Below are 21,944 nucleotides of genomic sequence, written 5' to 3'. Positions count from 1 at the left end.
GTTCGAATGTGGCACATTCAAATTTGCATTTCACACCCGCGGCGCTCGGTGCTGTTTGCAACCGTGTGGCGCTGCTCACACGGAACGATCAACGCGGTTGTCTGGATGAGGTCGCGTGGACTGATGACGTATCGATGACATCATTTGGGGCTATCCAGGACTCTCCATGGGGACGCACATGAGGCAACCTCGATCACATGACACGCCTCGATGAACGGAGCACCCTCCCATCTTTGGGGGCATGTAGCACAAGATGTCACGTAAGTCTCAGAATTTTGTGCTACATGCCGTGTCGCTCACGTATGTTTCGGGATTGTACTTCGTCACTCATCCTGCACGCTGCTAAAGCCTCCACGGGGGTGATAGAGGCTGCTACAGCTTATCTCGGCGTCATATTTTGCACCAAGTGAATTACGGAGCGAGGATGAGGACGTACAAGCATTCCTCGTCTCCCCATGCCATGACCAATGTTCAGGACTTTGCCGCACACGAGAGAGCAACCTCGATCACATGACACGCCTTGTTGAACAGAGCACCCTCCCATCTTCTCAGCACGAAGCACATTTCACATCTCTCATCCTGCCCTTGCCTCCCCCGGTTCACTGGGGAGACAAAGGCAGGCTGTAAATGTGGCATCGTCACGCACGTAACAGGCGTGAGCGCATCGTGTGAAGATTTCTCGAGTACGCAAAGTACACGAACCTCATGACACACACGTGACCACCCATCACTCATCCCTACAACCACACCCCTTTTCCACATCCATGCCCATGCTTCCATCCGTCACTCATCCCTATTAAATCACGCTCTCACCGTAACACTCACATTGGTGACTAATCCCTCACGTTCTCCGTGCATTCGTGCACACGCCCCTTGTTCTTGCAAGTTTGTTCCATTTTATCCCCGAAGCCGCTGGTGTTACCATGGTCACTAATCCCTGTAATCATGCCCCTCCACCATTAACCACGTCCCCAGCGTAATAAGCACACCCCCAGCATCATAATCACACACACCCATGTGACATGTGTGTCTTTTCTGGATTGGGTGCTTCTGAGCACCAATGGGGAGGACATATCTGTGGCATGTGGATGTGCAGGGTAAGTTTAAAATGATTATAACAAGGAAATCCAACACAGGTGGAGGCCATTCAGCCCATCATTCCTGCGCGAGCACGACACTAACCCATCCACACAAGATCCAAGGAAGAAAATGCAAAAAAAGATGTTTTTAATTTATGAAATATATTTTTTGTAGCCCCCCCCCCTATTCCCCTTGGGGAGGAGGTATGGGCTTGGTTAAAAACACACAACATCAACCAGACAACCCCCCTTGACAAGACCCCCACCAACAGCACTCCGTACACAATCACCCATCAATGCTCAACATCCCTGTACCCGTCAATTTCCATAACTTCCAGGTACCTATCTAGTTCTAATTTAAACTTATCTCCTGTTTCTGCTGCCACCACCTTTCCAGGGAGATCATTCCATGCATTAACTACACTCTGAGTGAAAGTCCCCTACCTTACTACCGTCTTAACTCTTCTTTACTTTCAAGCTACGGCCCCTGGTCCTATCACTGTCTACCCTGTTGAATAATTCATCTACACTTATTTTATCTCTACCTTTCATGACCTTAAACATCTCGAACATATCTCCTCGTAACCGCCTCCTTTCTGGTGTATAAAGCCCCGTCTCCTTCAACCGCTCATCATAGCTGAGTCGAGCTCGGCCCAGAATCAATCCAGTAGCCCAACGCTGAACCCTCTCTGTGGCATCTATGTCCTTCCGGAACTGTGGTGACCAGAACTGCACACAATATTCTGGAAGTGGCCCTCACTTAATTCCTGTACAATGTTAACACCACCTCTTTTGATTTATAATTGATCCCCCTCCGAATACAACCTAAAACCCAATTTGCTTTACCTGTAGCTGCCCTGGCACTGTGCTGCCTGCTTACCTCCCATATCTATTACCACCCCCAGATCCTTCTCCTGTGTGACACGCTCCAAAATTACCCCTTGCATCCTGTAATCTCTATTTTCATTGTTCTTTCTCATCTCCAACACCTTACACTAGCTCAGGTTAAATTCAATCTGCCAGTCTTTTGCCCAATCTATGCAAGGATCAATACTTTCCTGTATCTGATCACCACCCCCTCTGCTATCCACCTCACCTCCAAGCTTTGTGTCATCTGCAAATTTGGAAAGCTTACTCTTTACCCCATTATCCAAATCATTGATGGAAATTATATTTTATATTATATTTAATATTCGTCATGTTTGAGAGGGGGTTGGAGCTTTCGGAGCTGTGGGGGCTGTAAGGGCTGTTATAAAGATATTGTTTGTTTGGTTCTGAACCCACAAGTGAAATTGTACTGGATTTTTTAATTTATTGCTAAAAGAAGTGTGTGTGCGTGTGCGTGTGTGTGTGTGTGTGTGTGTGTGTGTGTGTGTGTGTGTGTGTGTGTGTGTGTGTGTGTGTGTGTGCGCGCGCGTGTGTGTGTGTGTGTGTGTGTGTGTGCGCGCGCGCGCGTGTGTGTGTGTGTGTGCGCGCGCGTGTGCGCGCGCGCGCGTGTGTGTGTGTGTGTGTGTGTGTGTGTGTGTGTGTGTGTGTGTGTGTGTGTGTGTGTGTGTGTGTGTGTGTGTGTGTGTGTGTGTGTTTTCCACTGTGGCTACTCCCTTGTAATTACAGGAAATGATAGGAGTGAAACACCTCTAAGTCTCATCCACATATGTTTCTTGAATGTCCTACATGCTCGTGTGTTTGATTTGCATACAGGAACACAATTTTGTTTAACCACTTTGAAATTTCCACTTTTTCGTTTAGATGCTGAAGATTATGTTAGAATATTTCACTTGCAAGTTTTTTTTTGAGGGGATTGGCAGGTTAAAAGTGACCAGACGAGCAGAACCAAGTCACTGAAAATGCAGACACAGCGCATTGGCGAAAGGCCAAGTTAGCATCCAAACGTCATTTTGAAAGTCACGTACTCAGATGAGAATGGTAAACAGGCTGGCCTAATTACCATAGGTATGAGTATTTAGTGAAAGAAACCGCAACATCATACTGCAACAATCTTCTCGTTCATGGGACAGCTCAGAGAGGTTTTGGTGTCAGCAATGGCGAAGGAAGCCATTTTTACATTACTTACTTCGTTTCACCTTAACAGTTAATGCATCACTGGAGAACCAGTCTCGTTTTTTGTTAATAAAAAAAAGAGTCTCCATGGGTCATTTGCTCGAAATAAATTACTTCTGAAATTGGCCATGTGCCCAAAAAGTCAGCCCAGCCAAGAGATGCAAGTGTAAATTGTCCCTCATGTGGCAGGGGAGCATACGTAAAAGGATGTCACTTTCTAGATTATTAACTCATTTCCACTTGAGTGGTGTTAAATACAATATACAACGCAGCACACAGAGAGGCGTCAACAAATGGTTGTCACTTCGCCTCATTTGCCAGGATATGTAAATGACAATCTCATCATCAGATTGACTTGGTGATGAAATCATCACGCACAATTCCTTGCATCCTCCTTGTGGGTCGAAGTACAAGAGCAAAGACATGTCAAGGAGTTGGTATTTGCAAGCTGTTTGTGGTGACCAGGAGGCAAAAGGTGATGTAACCTTTTCTCATATGCACAGCACCACATACAGACGGGTAATCAACTGGACCGAGGAGGAACCCGTGTACTGAATGTCACGCCCAACAAACACCGACGATTTATGCTCGAAGCCTGGCATGTTAGAGAACAGAGAGGTGGTCTAACAAACAAAACCAATGATCTCCATATACACGATACAGTACAACCCTTTGGTTGAAGAATCTATAAGAGGTTGGTGCAAGACCAAGGATTCAGGTCTGTTCAACAATAGCTTTGGTATGCAAACACTGCCACAAAAAATCACCCCACCACTGCAATGCACTGCTCCACACACTGCCAACATGCCATCACACAACAACACTTCTAACCCTATCAACCCTAACCCTAACAGCTCGGTTAGGGTTAGGGCGGTTAGGGTTGTTTTAGCTCTCATATGAGCATCGACAAGGCATACAAAAAGAAAAACCACTCACTCACTCACTCACTCACACCTTTCACATGCACAACACCTGCAGAAAGCACATCAACCCGCACACCCATCCCGATCCACATGCAGAACCAAAACATGGTCTTTTGATAACCCGGAGGTACTAGGGCATGCACAGTTAGCTGTGCACACACATAATTAGAACACCAGATTAAAAAAAAAAAAAACATTTAATGACCAGGAATCAGTGGGAATCCAATGATGAGTGGCATTGCCGCATTCTGATAACTCATTTGCTCTCAATGGCTACGTGTGGTTAGTTGTGCCTCTTGGCTTGAGAAGATTTGCGGGTCGCAAATGTGGAGTGGAGTTTACTCGGACTTTGTATGATCCATTGGTTGGCTGTGCTGTGTAGTTGGATGATGTATTGTCCCATCCACATTAATTTAATGTCAAATATATGTGCAGGGTGGCCATAAAGTCAAGAAACACAGGTGAATGTACATGATAAATGGTTTATTGACATTTCATTACAATACATGATATGTTCAATGTGTTGCCCCTCATGAGAAATTCACAGGTCAATGCGCTGTGTGTAAAATTGCAATGAACGCGGTGCGTTAATGCAGCATTTCCATCAATCCCTGCACATGCACCCGTGAAGCGTTGCCTCAGATGATTCGTGTCTCATTTTCCGGGATGACGTGTTGAAGTGCTCTGCTATCCGTCGATATGTCCAGCCCTCGCGTCCACTCAGCAGTATCACCTCAACGCGTTGGTCTTTTGTCAAGAGCATCTTCAAACAGTAACATAATGATATATTATCTGTTTCCAGACTTTATGGCCACCCTGTATACATATGTGTGCATATATATATATATATATATATATATATATATATATATATATATATATGTATATATATATATATATATATATATATATATATATATATATATATTTATATATATATATATATGTATATATATATATATATATATATATATATATATATATATATGTATACACACACACAAACACACACGAGCAAATACCAGCCGTCGCTTAGCTGATGGGAATACCAAAAGGGGAGGGGAGGAAAGGGAGAGACGGGAGGGAGAGAGAGCAGGGAGACTGAAGAGATGGAGGGAGGAGGAGCAAAGAGGAGTGGGGGATTGAGGACGGGTGGGAGAAGGGAAGACAGTGTGAGGTGAGAAGGAAGGTGAAGGAGATGTGCGTGGAGCGTCAATTATGATTCATACAGTTTCATCAAAATGATTCTGCATAGAATAACAGTGAAGACGGAAACAAAATGTCTGGAATCCATTTTCTACTGGTCATACTATAAACACGGCCTGGAGACAAACACTGCCCGGACATGTCCAGAGGCAAAACCCACCAGACACATCCAGAGCCAAGCCGCCCGGACACAAACACTGCTCAGACATATCCGAAGACAAACTCCCATCCGGAGACAAACATCGCCCAGAGGCGTCTGGAGACAAACACTGCCAGGACACATCCAGGGACAAACACCGCCCAGAATCATACAGAAACAAACAACACCTGGACAAATCCAGCAACAAACTCCTGTCCGGACATAAATATCGCCGTGACACCTACGGAGACAAACTCCCATCCAGAGACAAACACCGGACGGGTCCAGGGACAAACACCGGACGGGTCCAGGGACAAACACTGCCCGGACGCATCTGCAGGTAAACACCGCCCGGATGCCTTCGAAGACAAACACCGCCCACACGCGTCCAGGGACAAAAACCTTCTGGAACAAACACTGCCCGGATATGTCGGGGGTGAAACACCGCCCAGACTCATTCAGAGATAAACAACACCTGGACATGTCCAGAGACAAACTCCCGCCCGGATATAAATACTGCCGGGAAACATACGGAAACAAAACCCACTGGACACATTCAGAGCCAAGCCGTCTGGACACAAACACTGCTCGGACACATCTGAAGACACATTCCCATCCAGACACCTCCAGAGAAAACTCCCGTCTGGATATAACTACCGCCGGGACACGTTTGGAGACAAATCCCACCGAACTCGTTCAGAGCCAAGCCGTCCGGACACAAGCACTGCTCGGACACATCGGAAGACAAAGTGTGGGAGGTGTCAATTATTTATATAATCCTCGCCACCTGGGTTTAGTTGATTTGGTGAGAACTGATTGGCTATTCCCTCAATTCAGAGGTGAGAGATGTGGGTGGGTCTTTCTTTCTTTCTTTATTTGTTGACTGCTTTTGATGTTTGCACGTGGTACATGCGTGGGAGCCTTATTGGTATGCATTGTTGGCTGCGCTATCACTGATGATTCACCAATAAGCGATGAAACCGGTCCGGTAGCTGAGGTGGTGTGTCGCATTGGTATTCTCGTGTGTGTACTCTGTGTGAACGTCTTTATAGTTGTGGAGGATCTCTGGGAAGGGTTCGAAACAGCAAAGCGCTCACCTTGTGTCGGCCTACTTAGGTTGCTTTATGCAGCTTCTCAGCTGGAGTAGTGTGGGAGGTGTCAATTATTGATATAAACCTATCCATCTAGGTTTAGTTGATGAGGTGAGAGCTGATTGGCTATTCCCTCCATTCACAGGTGAGAGATGTGGGTGTCTTTCCATATATATATATATATATATATATATATATATATATATATATATATATATATATATATATATATATATATATATATATATATATGTAATATGTATATGTATGTATGTATATACAGTATATGTGCAGTTTCTGTCACGTGTTGTCACTGTACTACTCCCTCAAACTCTTGTGAAATCGTACCAAACTTCTGGGCTACACCTACTTCTCCCGTGGGTATGTCCTCAGGGTGTTTTTATTTTATTTGTTTTTTCAAACTTAAATTGCTTATAAAAATGTATTATTATCACGACAATTACAAATAAATTTACAAAATAAATGTATTAATTCTGCTTGGTGTAAATAATGACAACGTGGCAACTCACGTACTTATCCTCAGTTCAAACAAGCTGGGGCTCTCGAGCGACGTGTGGTGAAGTGTTTTGGCGAGTCCTGTAGCAGAGTTTGGCATGTTGGAAGGTTTCTGGCGCAATCCAGTATAAAAGCTCCATAACTGTCACTCTCCTCAAAGCCCTCTTCGCTGTGGGGATCAAACCATTCATGACCCCAGTACACTAATCTCTGCACACTCCAACAGACTCTCTCTGCTGTTCTCAGGTGCTCACTTCCTTTTTGCACGACAGCCGTTCTTCCAAAAAACTCCCTCTCATCGGGCGGGACTGTCACTCTCTGGTGTTAACGGCTCTCCTCATGAGCAGCTGTTAACGTAAAATAGGGCGTTAGATAACCAGCAAGCATCATGCCATACCAATGTGGCTTCACATGGTGAAGCTAATCGCCGGCTTTTACAGTCCATCTCACCTTGGAAATCAGCTCCTGTGATGAAGCTAATTGCTGGTTTCTCAATGCAGATTCACCACATTTACACATTCTCCTTGGTGGCATATTGTGCATGAAAGCTCTTGTGTGCACTTTGTAAGGACATTTAAACAGAAAAATACCATAAAAACACACAGCCAGTGGTTTGTTGTGGGAAATAAACAACAGTATGGCAGGGAAAACAAACATCTCATTGCATGTATAGCGACGCATATTTCACCTCACAATTATTGATGTTATGCTTAATCTAAACAAATAGTAAGAAATAACTGTCATTATACTCATCAGTTTTGTTAACCCCTCAGGATCATTCCCACAACAGTATGAGGTACTTCCACAGAGGGAACTACAGAAGCCCCTTGGCTCACAGTCTAATATGCCTGTGCAGTCTTTCACTCTGTCTGTGTGCCTGTCAATCTACAATCAAGGAACTTCTGAATTTTTTTTCAGTTAAATTTCACATTTTGAACACTAGATGCACGACTCGGTTTGTTTGCACTTCCAGAAAACATGTAGTTTCGCACAACTTTTGCTCTGAATTTGGCAAAATTGTCCGGCACCTCATCCCATGCGCTTGTGCGCACAGCAGGATAAAGCAAATGCTTCTGTCAGTATTGTCTGTCTGCCTATCTGGCAGTCAACCAAAATTTTTGAAAATCATTCCAAACATGAAACTCTCTGTTTTTTAAGGGCATTATAAAGGACGCAAAAAAACAGACATGAATAACTAATTTTACATGCTAAATAAGGTGGTGTAAAAATTTTTTTATCCAAAATGTATCAATGGTGGTAAAATTCTGATTCAATGGTTTGTTTTGTGTTTTTCCTACAGCATTTAAAACTTTTTTTTCATATTTCAAACACTGCAGAACACAAATCGCCTTGTTTGTACATCCAACAACCTTGAGTTTAGCAGTACTTTAGCAAAATTTACACCGTGACGACCAGTCAAATTTACTATTTACCGCTCGTACTCTCAGGTTGGGGAACATCGAGATTCAAACCCAATGCCGGCATCCAGCGATGCTCATTCATATGTCATTGCTCATTCATATAAATTGTTAGTATCAAAATACATTAAATAAGAACTGTGTTTCAAAGCATCATAATCTGGAAGATATGTATTGTTTGCTTTTGCATATCTCTTCAAATAGACTTGTGATATTCCACTTATGTTAGCTTATATCATTTGAAGCATATCTATGCCAGTATTCTATAGAAAAAATACACCTGTTTGTCCATCTGTCCATCTATCTGCAACACTCCTCTCCACCCATTGGTTGGACAGCTGGCCTGACTCCACCCACGATGGAACCTGAACAATCATACAGCCACCATTTTGGTGATATGAGGACTTGAAGTCACATTTTACATTGCGCGAATGTTCCACAGGTCTCTGGTAGTTAATTTTAATGGTAGTCATCTTTAACAGAGATAGTCATCTTTAACAGAGCACTCTGACCTAATCCAGGAGTTGCATAATGATGGGCTATGTCTAATCTAAATGAATATTTATAATGACAAACTTATCTGAATGCTTCAAATATATCACCTAATTGTAGAACATCTGGTTTGAGTTCCAAATCATGATATTCATGAGGGGTTTTTTTTCGGTTGAATTTTTCCAGATTTTGCACATGTTGATGGTCTTCATCAATTATATATATATATATATATATATATATATATATATATATATATATATATATATATATATATATATATATATATATATAAGTTTTACCCAAATCATCAAAGTTTTCGTTTGATGATAATTTTGTTTAATCAAAGCTTTTAAAAGCAACCATGTAGTCAAGGGTAAATTCCTTTTCATGATAAGAATTAAATTTTATCTGGGTCTGACTAAATGGTTTGGAGATTTTGAAGTGATGTGAAACTTTATGTTAATGTGGGTAAAAGACTTGCTATGCCATAAATTTGCATGCATTAAGAAATGCAATCGTTTTGTTAGATGGGATTGTTTTTACAAATGAGATGTAATTGTGGTCTGTGTTAGGAATAACTGATGTGTATCTAGGTGTTTGACTTCATTCTCTTCTGAATAACTGACTATAATAGTTGTGTATAACGACTGGAATGAAAGAAGGAAGTTTAAAATTGAGATTACAATTTTGAAGAGCAGCTCTTCTATATTTACCTTTAAGATAACAATGGTCTCCAACTTTTGGTTTATCATTAATTGCTTCGTCACAAATATTAGAATTCTTAAACTCCTCGTCCTCATCTTGCGTTGACACCATTTGTTTATAATTTTTCAGCATGACCTCAGAAAATTGATTAGCATCTTTTTAAATCTCTTTATAAACTCCTGAGAGGCATCTTTTCCTCTATATATTTCTAATTTATTATATTGATTATTTGGTATAATTACAGAAACCACGAGGAATTTGTTTTTCGTAAGATTTGGTGGAGGATTGATTTGGATTTGGAGAAACAGTGTCTATATTTTCAAGATTACTTTAAAGTCATTGTATATCACGATTGGATGTTTTATGGTTATATTTACCGTATTTTCCAGTGTATAAACCGTGGCCGTGTATTAACCACAACCATGTTTTTCACCCTTAAAATAAATGAATATATTGATAATTTTATTTTCTGATCTAGATCTAAATATGTTTGTACATTAACTTTCTATGGAATAAGTGACAGAGGTATCAACATGCTGACTCCCATGTCCACTTAATTTTGTCTAATAGTCATACTCATTTTCAAGAAGTTGAAGAGAGAGGAGAGGATACCAAGAAATTTCTATTTTTATCTATTTTTTAATATTACAAATAAAAATTGTCACTAGAAAAAGGAAGAAAAGAGATTCATACCGGTATCATACATATTTCTTGCGTATATGTGGCCCTGAAAAGGGCCATTGGGGTTTGATGAAGCTTTACAGCCAAACCCGAGGAAATCCTCGTCAATGCTTTCTTTGTCGAAGACGGCGCGTAACTCCTTGGCCGAATCAGAGTAGAGCAAGTTCCTGTTGCTTTCACCGTTATTTGCAGCCTCCTTCTCCCAAATGATATCGTCCTCTGTGCCGTCCATGTTGTTGGAGATGCAGCATTTCAGAAGTGCTCGCTTGATGATGTCCGACAGTATCTCCTCCCACACCTTGATGATCCAGCCGCAGATCATCGGAAGGTCGACCTTTCTCATCCTTCTGCTCTTGGTGTAGGTCTTCTCCCCACTCATTATCCAGTTGGACCAGCAGCGACATAGCCCATCCTTGAACAGCTTGTTGATGGACACATCGAGGGGCTGCAGGAGCAATGTCATCCTGCCTGGGATGATGACGAGATCAGTGTTGGTCTGATGGAGCAGCACTTTGGTGTCGTCGGTCTTGTGACAACTGAAAGCATCCACAACTAGCATTCTACGTCGGTGGGAGACAGTGCCATCTGGCCTACTACTCTACACCTTGCGCACCCAGTCCTGGATCAGTCCCTCATTTATCCACCCCTTCTGCTGTGCACGAACAATGACACTGGCTAGAAACCTGGCTTTGGCATTGTCTTCCTCTTCAACATGACATACATGGGAAGCTTGCCACTGTCTGCGGTGCAGGTGAGCATGATGGTGAATCAGTCTTTCTCATGAGCAGTACTGCTCATCGTCACATTGCGTGCAAGCTTATTTGAGGTGGGTGCTGTTATTTGACTCGAGCTATTGTGAATAGTTCTTCTTTTGATGTGAGACCAGGTGTTCTTCTTTTGTGTTTAATGGCATTTTCGGAGCCGTGAGGCTCTATATATGTCATGCACCAAAACTCCGGGTGTCTCCGGGCATCCCGCACATTTCTGAGCATGGCTTTATTTAATATCCGCACATGGTTAATAAAACGCTGTACAAACTCTTAACCTGACCGTTTTTCTAAATTTAAACAGCGGAATTGAGATTAACACCAGTTCCGACTGCTAAAAAAAAAAGTGTTCAATTGGAATATAATTGAAATTCAGCATTGATCGTTTTTGAGACTGATTTTTGTTCTATACCCATGTATTAAGTGCACTCTACGTACAGTGGAGTTAACTGTATTAACTGCACTTTTACCTTTTTTGCCGATAAAAAGTGCGGTTTATACATTGGAAAATATGGTATATCTTTGAATTCCACTATTAAGCCTGCTTTTAGCTATCGATTTATGGTTTCAGCAGTATTTTCAATGTTGTGCGAATTTGTATTTTGTGTGGAAGACATTGAGGCAGCTTTTACATATGAATGTTTCCTACTTTTTCTCTGAGATGTTGATAGACTTGAAAAAAATATTGATGTAAGTATAATGGGTTTATTTATTGGAAGTTAAAATATAAAATAAAAGTCAATGTGTCTCATTTTTTTTGTAGTGTTTGGAAAAAAAATGAACACTTGAACTTTGTATCCATTCGTCCATATATGTTTATCGATAGATAGTTCATTTTCTCAAATTAGGGGACATCCTCTAACTTTTTTAGAAATTCTAATCCTTTAATTAACATAGAAATTATTCTCATTTTTTTATTTTTATAATTTGACACTCTTTCAGGGTTCCACTGAGGATGACATGGGTAAGGAAGAACAAACCTGAGGAAACATTTATTATCTCCATTTTGAACATTAACAACTGCATTTTAAAGTTTTATCGCTTTTGGTAAGTCAGTATAAGAAGAAGCTTTGGAGAAACAGCTTCTGATTTTAAGATGTGCAAATGCAGAAAAATGATCTTACCAACATCAAATCCACTTCCTTCTATTTTATCATCTACATCCCTTTCAAGACTGGAATTCTTCATAAATATAACAATCTAAGAAATCTTGAAATGAAGCAATAAAATGAGGTATATGAACTGTTTGTTCTTTCCTGTAATTTTATTCATTATTTTATTTTACCATATTTAATTTTACTGCCATATATAACTTAAAGTATTTAATTCTCTCAAACTTATGCTAATTAGAGTTTCAACATATGGATTTTCAAAATTCATTCAATTGCTACAGCCATTGATTTTTGTTCTGCTTCTTTCCACCAAAAAATCTTTAATTTCATATGACCTAAAATGCTCAATTAGCATGTCTTCAACCACAAACTCTGTTTTAGTTTTGTTAAGCATCTTATTATTCATTTTAGGTTTAAGATGTCTTTCATAATATTGTTTAATGTGCTTTTAGCAAGATGAGCAATTGATAAATTCTGACGGTGATCATTCTCCTGAGTTTTGTTTGTGTTTTTGTGATCGAACGTTTTTTAAAATAATATTATGTTTTGACAAGTCCATTGAGCAGACATCACAATGAACCTTATCAGAAGGAGGAGGAAGTATTCCAGCATTTATTTGGTGTTGACATGATTGTAAGTGTATGTTTTCGTTTTTGAAGTCGTTATTGCAGACATCACAGTGATTCATTTGCACCAAATTCATTTTGTGGAAATATTTTTTTAAATGATATGTTGGAGATTTGATTTTAACTATTTATATAAATAAATATTTTTAAGTCGATTAAAAACCTTTGTTATATCAAAGGATTAAAAGATTTTACTCCTTTTACTTCACCATTTATCTTTCCTTCCTCCTCAAGTTCTTCAAATTCTTTATATACTTTATCTAATTTTCTTTTAACTGACTTTTCTTTGTCTTTCTTTTACTTCGTCTCTTTTATCTTTCTTATCTATCTTTGTGATATATGATGGGTCAGATATTTCTTTGAAAGCATTCTGGCATTTCTACATTGTTTTGTTTTGTTTTTCTTGATTTTTCTTGATTTCTGGGAATGTTGCCTCAAACAAAACTAGTTTTGACTGGTAACCATGGAGCTTAAGGGTATGTGTCTGTGCAGAAACCTTGGCATTTTGCATAGTGATGTAAAAATTTAGAATGGCAAGCTATAAACTGTCCTATGCGATGACGATAATACTAGTTTTTTGTCGCTTTGGGATGCATGGATTTAGCATCACAAAAACATAACTATTACCCCTTTTAGCAACACCCTAAGAGGGTTCACTGGCTAAGTATAATCCATTGGCCAAATGTGCTGTTATTGATTGGCAATAACATGTTGCATCAATCCTAATATCTGAGTCCAGACATTCAAAGTTATCTCAGTTTGGTGATTAATGTTTGGCCAATATTGGCCCAAATTGTGGGTTTAAGTTTGGACAAAGTTCATCTAACCTCATGGTTCAAATTTGGCTAGCAATGATCTGACCTGGCAGTTGAAGATTGGCCAACATTGGTCCAACCTTGTAGTTCAAGTTTGACTAACATTGGCCTGAGTTGTCCATTGTGACTGCATGGGAAAGACACTTAATTTTGGAGATATTTTATAACAGGAAACACGATGAAACAAAGATAGTTGAAGATGTATCAAACTCCACGATGAATAACGATAAAAAAGAGGAGTGAGTGAAAGTAATGAGACTTTCACCCAATAATGGTGTGTTCTGTGCTTACAGTGTGGGCGCAATGCTGAGAATTTCGACAAATATTTCACTCGAGGTCCCCCTGTGCTGACCCCCCCGGATCAGTATGTGATCGCCAACATCGACCAGTCAGAGTTTGGTGGATTCTCCTGCATCAATGCAGACTTTGGATCAGACACTGGTCCTCCATCTCCACTTGCCACAACCGACGTCTAGCCGTCCATGCCCCACCGACCGTAAACTTCCTTTTCCCTTTTGCGTGGTGATTCACATTTCATTTCCCTTCTTCCTTCTCCTTCCTATCCAAATATATATATATATATATATATATATATATATATATATATATATATATATATATATATATATATATATATATATATATATATATATATATTTCCCCTTCCTCTCACGTCTCAACAATCCGTCCTGGCATTCCTTTTCGTCCATGGTGCAGTAGTGTTTATATATATCTCTTCCCCTCTAAATCCCCAGTCGATAGCTAAAAGCAGACTCATCATTCCTTCGCACAAACATTTACCACAATAACCCCTTTCGATATCACTTAGGTGTACTTTCTAAATACAGAAAAGGGATATTGAATCCAGCACATTTAAATGTACTGAAATATTCGAATAAGATGGGATTAAAAAACAAAATGTTTACCTAAGTCGTTTAGGAACTTTTAACCCTTTTTCTGAATGATTTACACGTCTGTAGCTTACATAACCGAGACGCATTTCCAGAGACTATGTGAATTTGCATACATTTGATATGGTAGTGAAACAAAAGGTTGCTCTTTTAAGACCATAGCTTGTTTGGCTGGTTTTATAATAAAAAAAACGAATCTTTTAAAAAGCGACACCAAGTCTGTTTTCAAGATGGGACCAAAAAGGATTTTTCTTAATAAAAAATGATTAATTGAATAAATCATTTTAAATCAATGGTTTTTGAATACTGTTAAATGATGTAGAAAGTTTCGATATTTTTAGACTGGGTTTTGGGGTACTTGCAGAAAATAAAATTTGCGATTTCATAATTTATAATTTAACGGTTAATACTCGCAGATAATTGCTCGTTCAGCTGCAGGGAGGTTGTATTAACTTTTTATTTTGCTGGAAATAAAACCAATAGAGTAGATTAATTAAAAACCAAAAGAGAAAATTAATGAGCTTATTTAAAACCAAAAGAGCACATTAAGGTGCTCCAATCAGCCTTGATGATTTCAATGAAAAAAATCTACAATTATACGAATTTAATCAATACATTCCACTTCTTTTTAATGGACCCAATCATTCCCACCTTTTTGTGGGATCGGACAGGGAAAGGTTTTGCCCAAGTCTTTATTTCTTGGCCTGATGTTTAATTGAAGGTGATTTGAACATTTGTACGTAGTTCAAGATACCAGCGAAAACTCGTGTGCTCTTCCCAGAAACCCCATTGGGGCCTTTGATATCGATCAATGCTAGCAGACGTAACACCTGCTTAAAGACACCATGAGGTTTTTGACATCCACAACAACTAACGCTGGCTGTCGGTTGGTTTTTCTGGCTTAACGTCGATCTGATTGACAGTGCACATATTGATGCATGCATGTGAAACACCAGGATGACATTTATAGCTGGGTCGAGATTATAAAATAGGCAAGACAGCTCAAAGGCAAGTTGGCATTTCTCTAGACCATCCCTCCAGTCCATACTTTAATCATCACATTGATACCAGCTTAATTGTTGAATGAAAAGGACTCATGATGATGAAATATTTAGGGTTTTATAAAAGCCATAATTTATGCATCATACTCGAGGCTGGAGTAATCTGAGGATTTCCGACAATTATGCAGAGTAATGTCGGGGTGCTGATTTTTTTTTTTTATCATCCTTCATGTAGGATTTTAATTCTGATTCTTCCTCGGGTTCAATTTGGCAGAAATGCATTTGCATGGATGTGTTTGTTTACGCATGCACCTTTGTAGTTGTTGATCAGTTCAGACATTGGATCCTTAAAAATTTGTCTTAATGTTCGACTTTATACACTCGTTAGAACTTCAAATCCACCGCTGACATCTCTTGACCTCTCGCCAAGCTTCGTGCATAACTAAAGCTGGCTGACCTTATATTTGCGTTGTGATGATATTGGTCGTTTCTTGAATATTTGGGGATTGATGAATTGATGTTTAGGGGATTGATGAACTAATATAAGAATTTGATTGAAATCAAAACTCGAGCTTTGTGATCTTGAACCTTGATTTCAAACCCTTACTCTCTACACCACACCACAATGCCCGTTCGGCACTTCGCTCCAATGCATGCATCTGATGAAGCTGTATCATTTCTTACAAATATGATATTAGCCTCCTGCCATTGTTCATAATAATGTGATCATCATTCGTAATTATTCTATAGGATGGTGATGCCACTTTGATGCATAATACCCCCGAATGGTTGACCCTTACTTTGACATGTCCAGCATGTGAATACATTCTTCATGGTCTCCTGCCAGAGCTATGCATATTATGTGTGTGTGTGTGTGTGTGTGTGTGTGTGTGTGTGTGTGTGTGTGTGTGTGTGTGTATACACATGTATACATATATGTGTATATATATGTGTGTGTGTGTGTGTGTGTGTGTGTGTGTGTGTGTGTGTGTGTGTGTGTGTGTGTATATATATATATATATATATATATATATATATATATATATATATATATATATACTTTTATATATATATATATATATATATATATATATATATATATATAAACTTTTATATATATATATATATATATATATATATATATATATATATATACATACATACATACATACATACATACATACATACATACATACATTCTCTCTCTCTCTCTCTCTCTCTCTCTCTCTCTCTCTCTCTCTCTCTCTCTCTCTCTCTCTCTCTCTCCTTTCTCTCCCACATTTATTGTGCATGAGCTCAGCCTCACGTCCTCTGCGTATATATGTGGGCATGTACTCCCCGCACACATTATGTTTGGCTCTGTTATCCCCAAATGTGGCATTTTCATGCCTCCAAGGCGGTTGTTGTTCATTGACCCTTTGAGTGACATATTGCAGTTTTTTTTATGCCCAGGCAGAATAGAATGCACATGCATCTTTGCATGTGCAATTCAATTGGATAATATTGGGTATGTCAGGATTTTTAGCACTGCAAATTAAAGCTTTCCTCAAACTGATGACATTTGTTTAATCAAAATTCAAAGATTTGTACGTTGATTTTTTTCCGAACGTTTTTTGGTCTGAACGTCTGAATCCGAATGTCTGAATGCCGGCACAATTGGTGTGGATGCATCTTTGTCGATTTTCTAAATGTAGAAAAGGTGTATGAACATAGGCACAATCGATGAAGACGCATCTTACCGATCCATGCATCCGATGAAACTGTTCAATGTATCAACTCTGAACCCTGAAACGTTCAAATCTGGGATGATCTTAGAGTGGCTAGCGTGGTTCTTCCAGAAGGACTTTCACTGTTAAATTAGCTTCCGTGGACTCCTCTCGTCGTATTTATAATTGGGAATCCAATGCATAAAGTTTGGGGATTTATAGAAACTTTTTATCCAGCTTAGTTATTGTGTTTGTGTTTCTCTATTAGTCCGATATGTTCTGTTATGAAATGAAATCGAGTACATGGGCCTTCTTCAACTTATCACACATCGCGGTATGGATCTTTGTGCACCTATTGTTTGTGTCATTCATTATATAGTAACCAAGTAAATGAAATACTTTCAGCATCACTGATGGGCCACTAAAAGTGATCATTCGGTTTTGTTTGTTACTGAATTACTACTCTGCCTGCGACATGTGTGCATGAAATGGTCATTAAAACTACTTTCATACATGAATTGTTCGGTTAATCAGTGTATTTCTTTTTGGCTGTGTTTGGGAGGACGGGGAGGGTGGGTGGCACAGGGTAAATCACATGATGATGGGGTGTTTCAACATGTTTAAATTCTGGTATTTCAAAGTCACTTTGCTTGGGTTCTGCATCAAGGACAGCCTGAGATGAGCTACATGGTTCAATGTATTTTTTCAAAATCTCCATCACTGACTCATTCATTTGGGTACCGAAGGGTACCCTATTGTTTTTATACAGATTATTTTTATCATTGTGATTCTGCCAGACGTTTTTACTGTTTATTCATTTTTAAATTCGTTTTCTCTGCAACCGCTCAACCGATCGATGCAAAACTTCCAATATAATAGATACCCATGGATATTTTTTTAATGACAATTATGACACCATCGGTGATGCGGTATGGCAGCCATGTTGGATTAAAGGAAAAACTTTGGACATCTTCTCTGAAAGTGCTCAATGAAAAAAATCTGAACTTGCTCAGGTCAGGAACTCACAATTGGGAATAATATTTGATAATGATGACATCATTGGTGGCATAATGATGATGTCATAATTGGATTGGTCGAAATTCTTATCCGATCAATCCAAAAAAAATTGAGTGATATACTAATAAATTTGTGAAGACAATTAAATTGATGATGTTATGGTGATATGGTCTGGCAGCCATATTCTTTTGAAAAATAACATTTAACAATCTTCTTCTCCAAAACGGCTGAACATACAGTTGTGAAACGTTACATGTGTTCAATGTGGAGACTAATCATGTGGAAAAAAGTTTTATAACTATGATGTCATTGGTGATGTGGTTTGGCAGCCATATGGATTTTAGCAAAAACCTTTAAAAATCCTCCACTCTCAAATCACCCAACCGATTGACATGAAACTTCGTGTGTTATTGACTGCCCATGCAGATTAAAGTTTGATAACTAATATGTCAGTGGTCAAGTGGTCAGGCAGCCATATTGTATTGATGGAAAAATCTTTAAAAAAATTATTTCTCTGAAACTGCTTAATTGATTGATGCAAAACTTTACATATATGGTCAACGACCCTTGCATAGAGTGATAACGATGAGGTCATTGGTGAAGTGGTGTGGCAGCCATATTTGATAGAAAAACGAACCTCATTCGATCAATGAAAAAATAGCCTGTTGTTGGTGCAGTGGTTAGGTAGGGCAGCGGCTTGGGATCCAAAAGGTCCTGAGTTCAATCCCCGTTGAGCCACTGAATTAATACACCAGGGGGTTCACTCAGCCTGTCATCCTTCCGAGGTCGGCGAAATAAGTACCAGTGTACTGGGCCGGTGTATACCCCAGTTAAAATAGGTGTACCATATCCCTGTGTCGTAAGAGGCGACCAGGGTTGCGTCAGGAAGGGCATCCGGCATAAAACATGTGCCAAATCACTATGTGGATCATACGGATGATCCGCTGTGGCGACCCCGAACGGGACCAGCCGAAAGAAGAAGAAGAAGAAGAAGAGATTCGATCAATGAAAAACTTTATATGTGATCGACTACCCAGTTTGTCGGGTTTTAAATATATGATGTCATAGATCACGTGGTCAGGCAACCATATTCGTTTAAAAAAATAATGCTTTAAAAATCTTCTTTTCCGAAGCTGCTTTACAGATCAATGTGAATATATATATATATATATATATATATATATATATATATATATATATATATATATATATATATATATATATATATATATATATATATATATATATATATCCTTGACATGATCGATTAACCATGCTAAATACAATTTGATATCTAAAACATCAAATGTCACTTGATCTGGTGACTATATTGAACCTATTACTGGTAAATCCTTGTTTGCTTGTTTTTACAATTGTTGAACCTCTACTCATTAAAACATCAAGCAAACCATCTCCTTTATTTTTAAATTGCTCACCCACACCTGGTTGCCTCTTAGCTTCATCCTAACCCCTATCAAGATAAACGCCCTCACCTTGTTTATAGTGCAGTGAAAGGAATAATCTATTGCCATCTTTGTATTTATTTTATATTTGGATAACTTGTGCTTCCTAACAATAACCATTTCTGTATTTACTTACTACGAAATCTCTCTAAGATTAATTGTGATAGATATAATTTCCCCATTGAAGGAGATTATTTGATTATCCTGGTCGATAATTCTAAAATTCACTCTCTTTTGGGGATTTTGATGACACGGAAAGAGAAACAAGATTTTATGTTGCTTATTGAATTTATACCCAATTGTGGTTGAGTATGCAAATAATGAAAATGTTGTACACCATCATTATAAGTTCCATAAATTAGGTCACAGTTAATCAATGCTGAATATATACGTGAAGATATTTGAATAACACCATCAGTCCACCACTCTAAAAGACCACCTTTGTTTCAATCTTTTCTGAAAAGAAGTTGCCTAATAACTCTTTAAATGAATTGCTAATGGTCAGCTGACCATTAATGGTTGGTATTGGTAATCGACCAATTGCTAATGGTCAGCAGCTAATGGTCAGCTGACCATAATGGTCAGCTAATGGTCAGCTAAAAAAGCTGACCCCAATGATAATTGAGGTAACACCGGTCAACGAGTGTATTATGAGATTAAGGATTCGTCACTCCTTAGGTGTCATTTCCCTGGTCTCTGTTTATGCTCCGACTGAGGCGAGTGATCTCACCGTGAAGGATGCATTCTACGCCACACTCGAGTCTGTGGTTGATCAGTGCCCCAGACGAGATACACTTCTAGTCTTGGGGGATTTCAATGCATCGACTGGAACTGATAGGGACGGTTATGAGGTGTGTGTTGGTCCCCATGGGTCAGGAACTATGAACCAGAATGGCACTAAGTTCCTTGACTTTGCAAGAAGTCATGGACTTAGGGTGGCTGGTTCATGGTTTCAGCGCCCACAAGCTCATCGCTGGACTTGGTATTCCAACGCTGGCGGTGTGGCAAAGGAGATTGACCATGTCCTCATTGACGGTCGTTGGAGGATGATCCAGAACTGCAGGGTCTACCGGAGTGCTCAGTTCCTCAATACTGACCACAGGCTTGTTGTAGCAACTCTAAAGCTGCACCTTAAATCCTGGAGAATGGTACCATCCCAGCCGAGGCTGCATGTTGCCAAGCTCAGGGATGAGAGAGTAGCTGAGGAGTTTGCGAACAGGCTGAGTGGACACTTGGGGCGTCTGGGTGCTTTGGGGGGTCCTGAAGGGTTGTGGAGCGCCTTCAAGACCACCGTCCTTGATGTTGCCGGTGGATGCCTTGGAGCTCACCGCAGGGCAAAGAAGAATTTTGTCTCTCAAGGGACACTGGATACCATTGACCAGAGTCGCAGGGCCAGGCTGAATGGCAGAGCTGAGCTGTTCAGGGAGCTGAGGCGTAAAACTGTACGTGCACTGAGGGTGGACAAGGAGGCCTATGTGCGAGGAATCTGTGAGGGGGTAGAGCATCACCTGTGGACAGGTGATTCTCGTCCCGCTTACAGGGGAATTCGCGCATTACGTTCATCCAAGCCCATCCCTCGGAGCACTACAGTTCGAGCAGAGAGTGGTAGGCTCTTGACAGAGGAGTCTGAAGTGAAGGCCCGCTGGGCCGGTTACTTTGAGCGGTTGTACCAGGCTGATCCCCCAACTGTCGAGTTGGACGTCAAGGGTGTTACAATCCCTGTTGCTGACCCTGGAATCAACTGTGGTCCACCTACGCTTGTGGAAACACGGGCTGCGGTGAACCAGTTGAAACGGGGCAAAGCTCCAGGGATCTGTGGCATCCATGCCGAACTTCTGAAGGCTGGTGGTAATGCTGCACTCGTGTCGTTGAATGCAGTTTTGTGCTCTGCCTGGAACACAGGCATCATCCCAACTGACTGGAAGAGGGGCCTTGTTGTTCCTCTCTGGAAAGGGAAGGGTGATCGCCAAGACTGCAACAACTACCGAGGGGTGACGCTGCTCTCAGTGCCGGGCAAGGTCTTTGCTTGGATAATTCTCGATAGGGTTCGCCACCATCTGCTTGAGCACCAGCCTCCAGAGCAGTCAGGCTTTACACCAAAGAGGTCAACGATTGACCGTATCCTTGCACTTCGTGTCCTCACCGAACGCAGACGAGAGTTTCGGCAGGGGCTGCTTGCAGCCTATGTTGATCTCTGTAAAGCGTTCGATTC

The 21,944-nt window shown here is 40.2% G+C and overlaps 1 protein-coding gene across 1 annotated transcript in view; it reads left to right on the top strand.

The window, feature by feature from the left end:
- LOC147011938 (protein kinase C alpha type-like) overlaps positions 1-16,481 on the top strand; it is a 334,968-nt gene extending 318,487 nt beyond the window's left edge. The window contains exon 16 of the mRNA XM_085857692.1: positions 13,928-16,481. Coding sequence (XP_085713818.1) covers positions 13,928-14,110 — 183 coding nt within the window. The 3' untranslated portion in view covers positions 14,111-16,481. The remainder of the gene's footprint in view (positions 1-13,927) is intronic.
- The last annotated feature ends 5,463 nt before the right edge of the window (positions 16,482-21,944 follow it).

The sequence above is a fragment of the Eptatretus burgeri genome, chromosome 15, assembly GCF_056783735.1.
Source record: "Eptatretus burgeri isolate ZD-2024b chromosome 15, Ebu_testis_v1, whole genome shotgun sequence".
Taxonomy (NCBI): Eukaryota; Metazoa; Chordata; class Myxini; order Myxiniformes; family Myxinidae; genus Eptatretus; species Eptatretus burgeri.
This window is presented reverse-complemented; position numbering and strand designations above follow the sequence as displayed.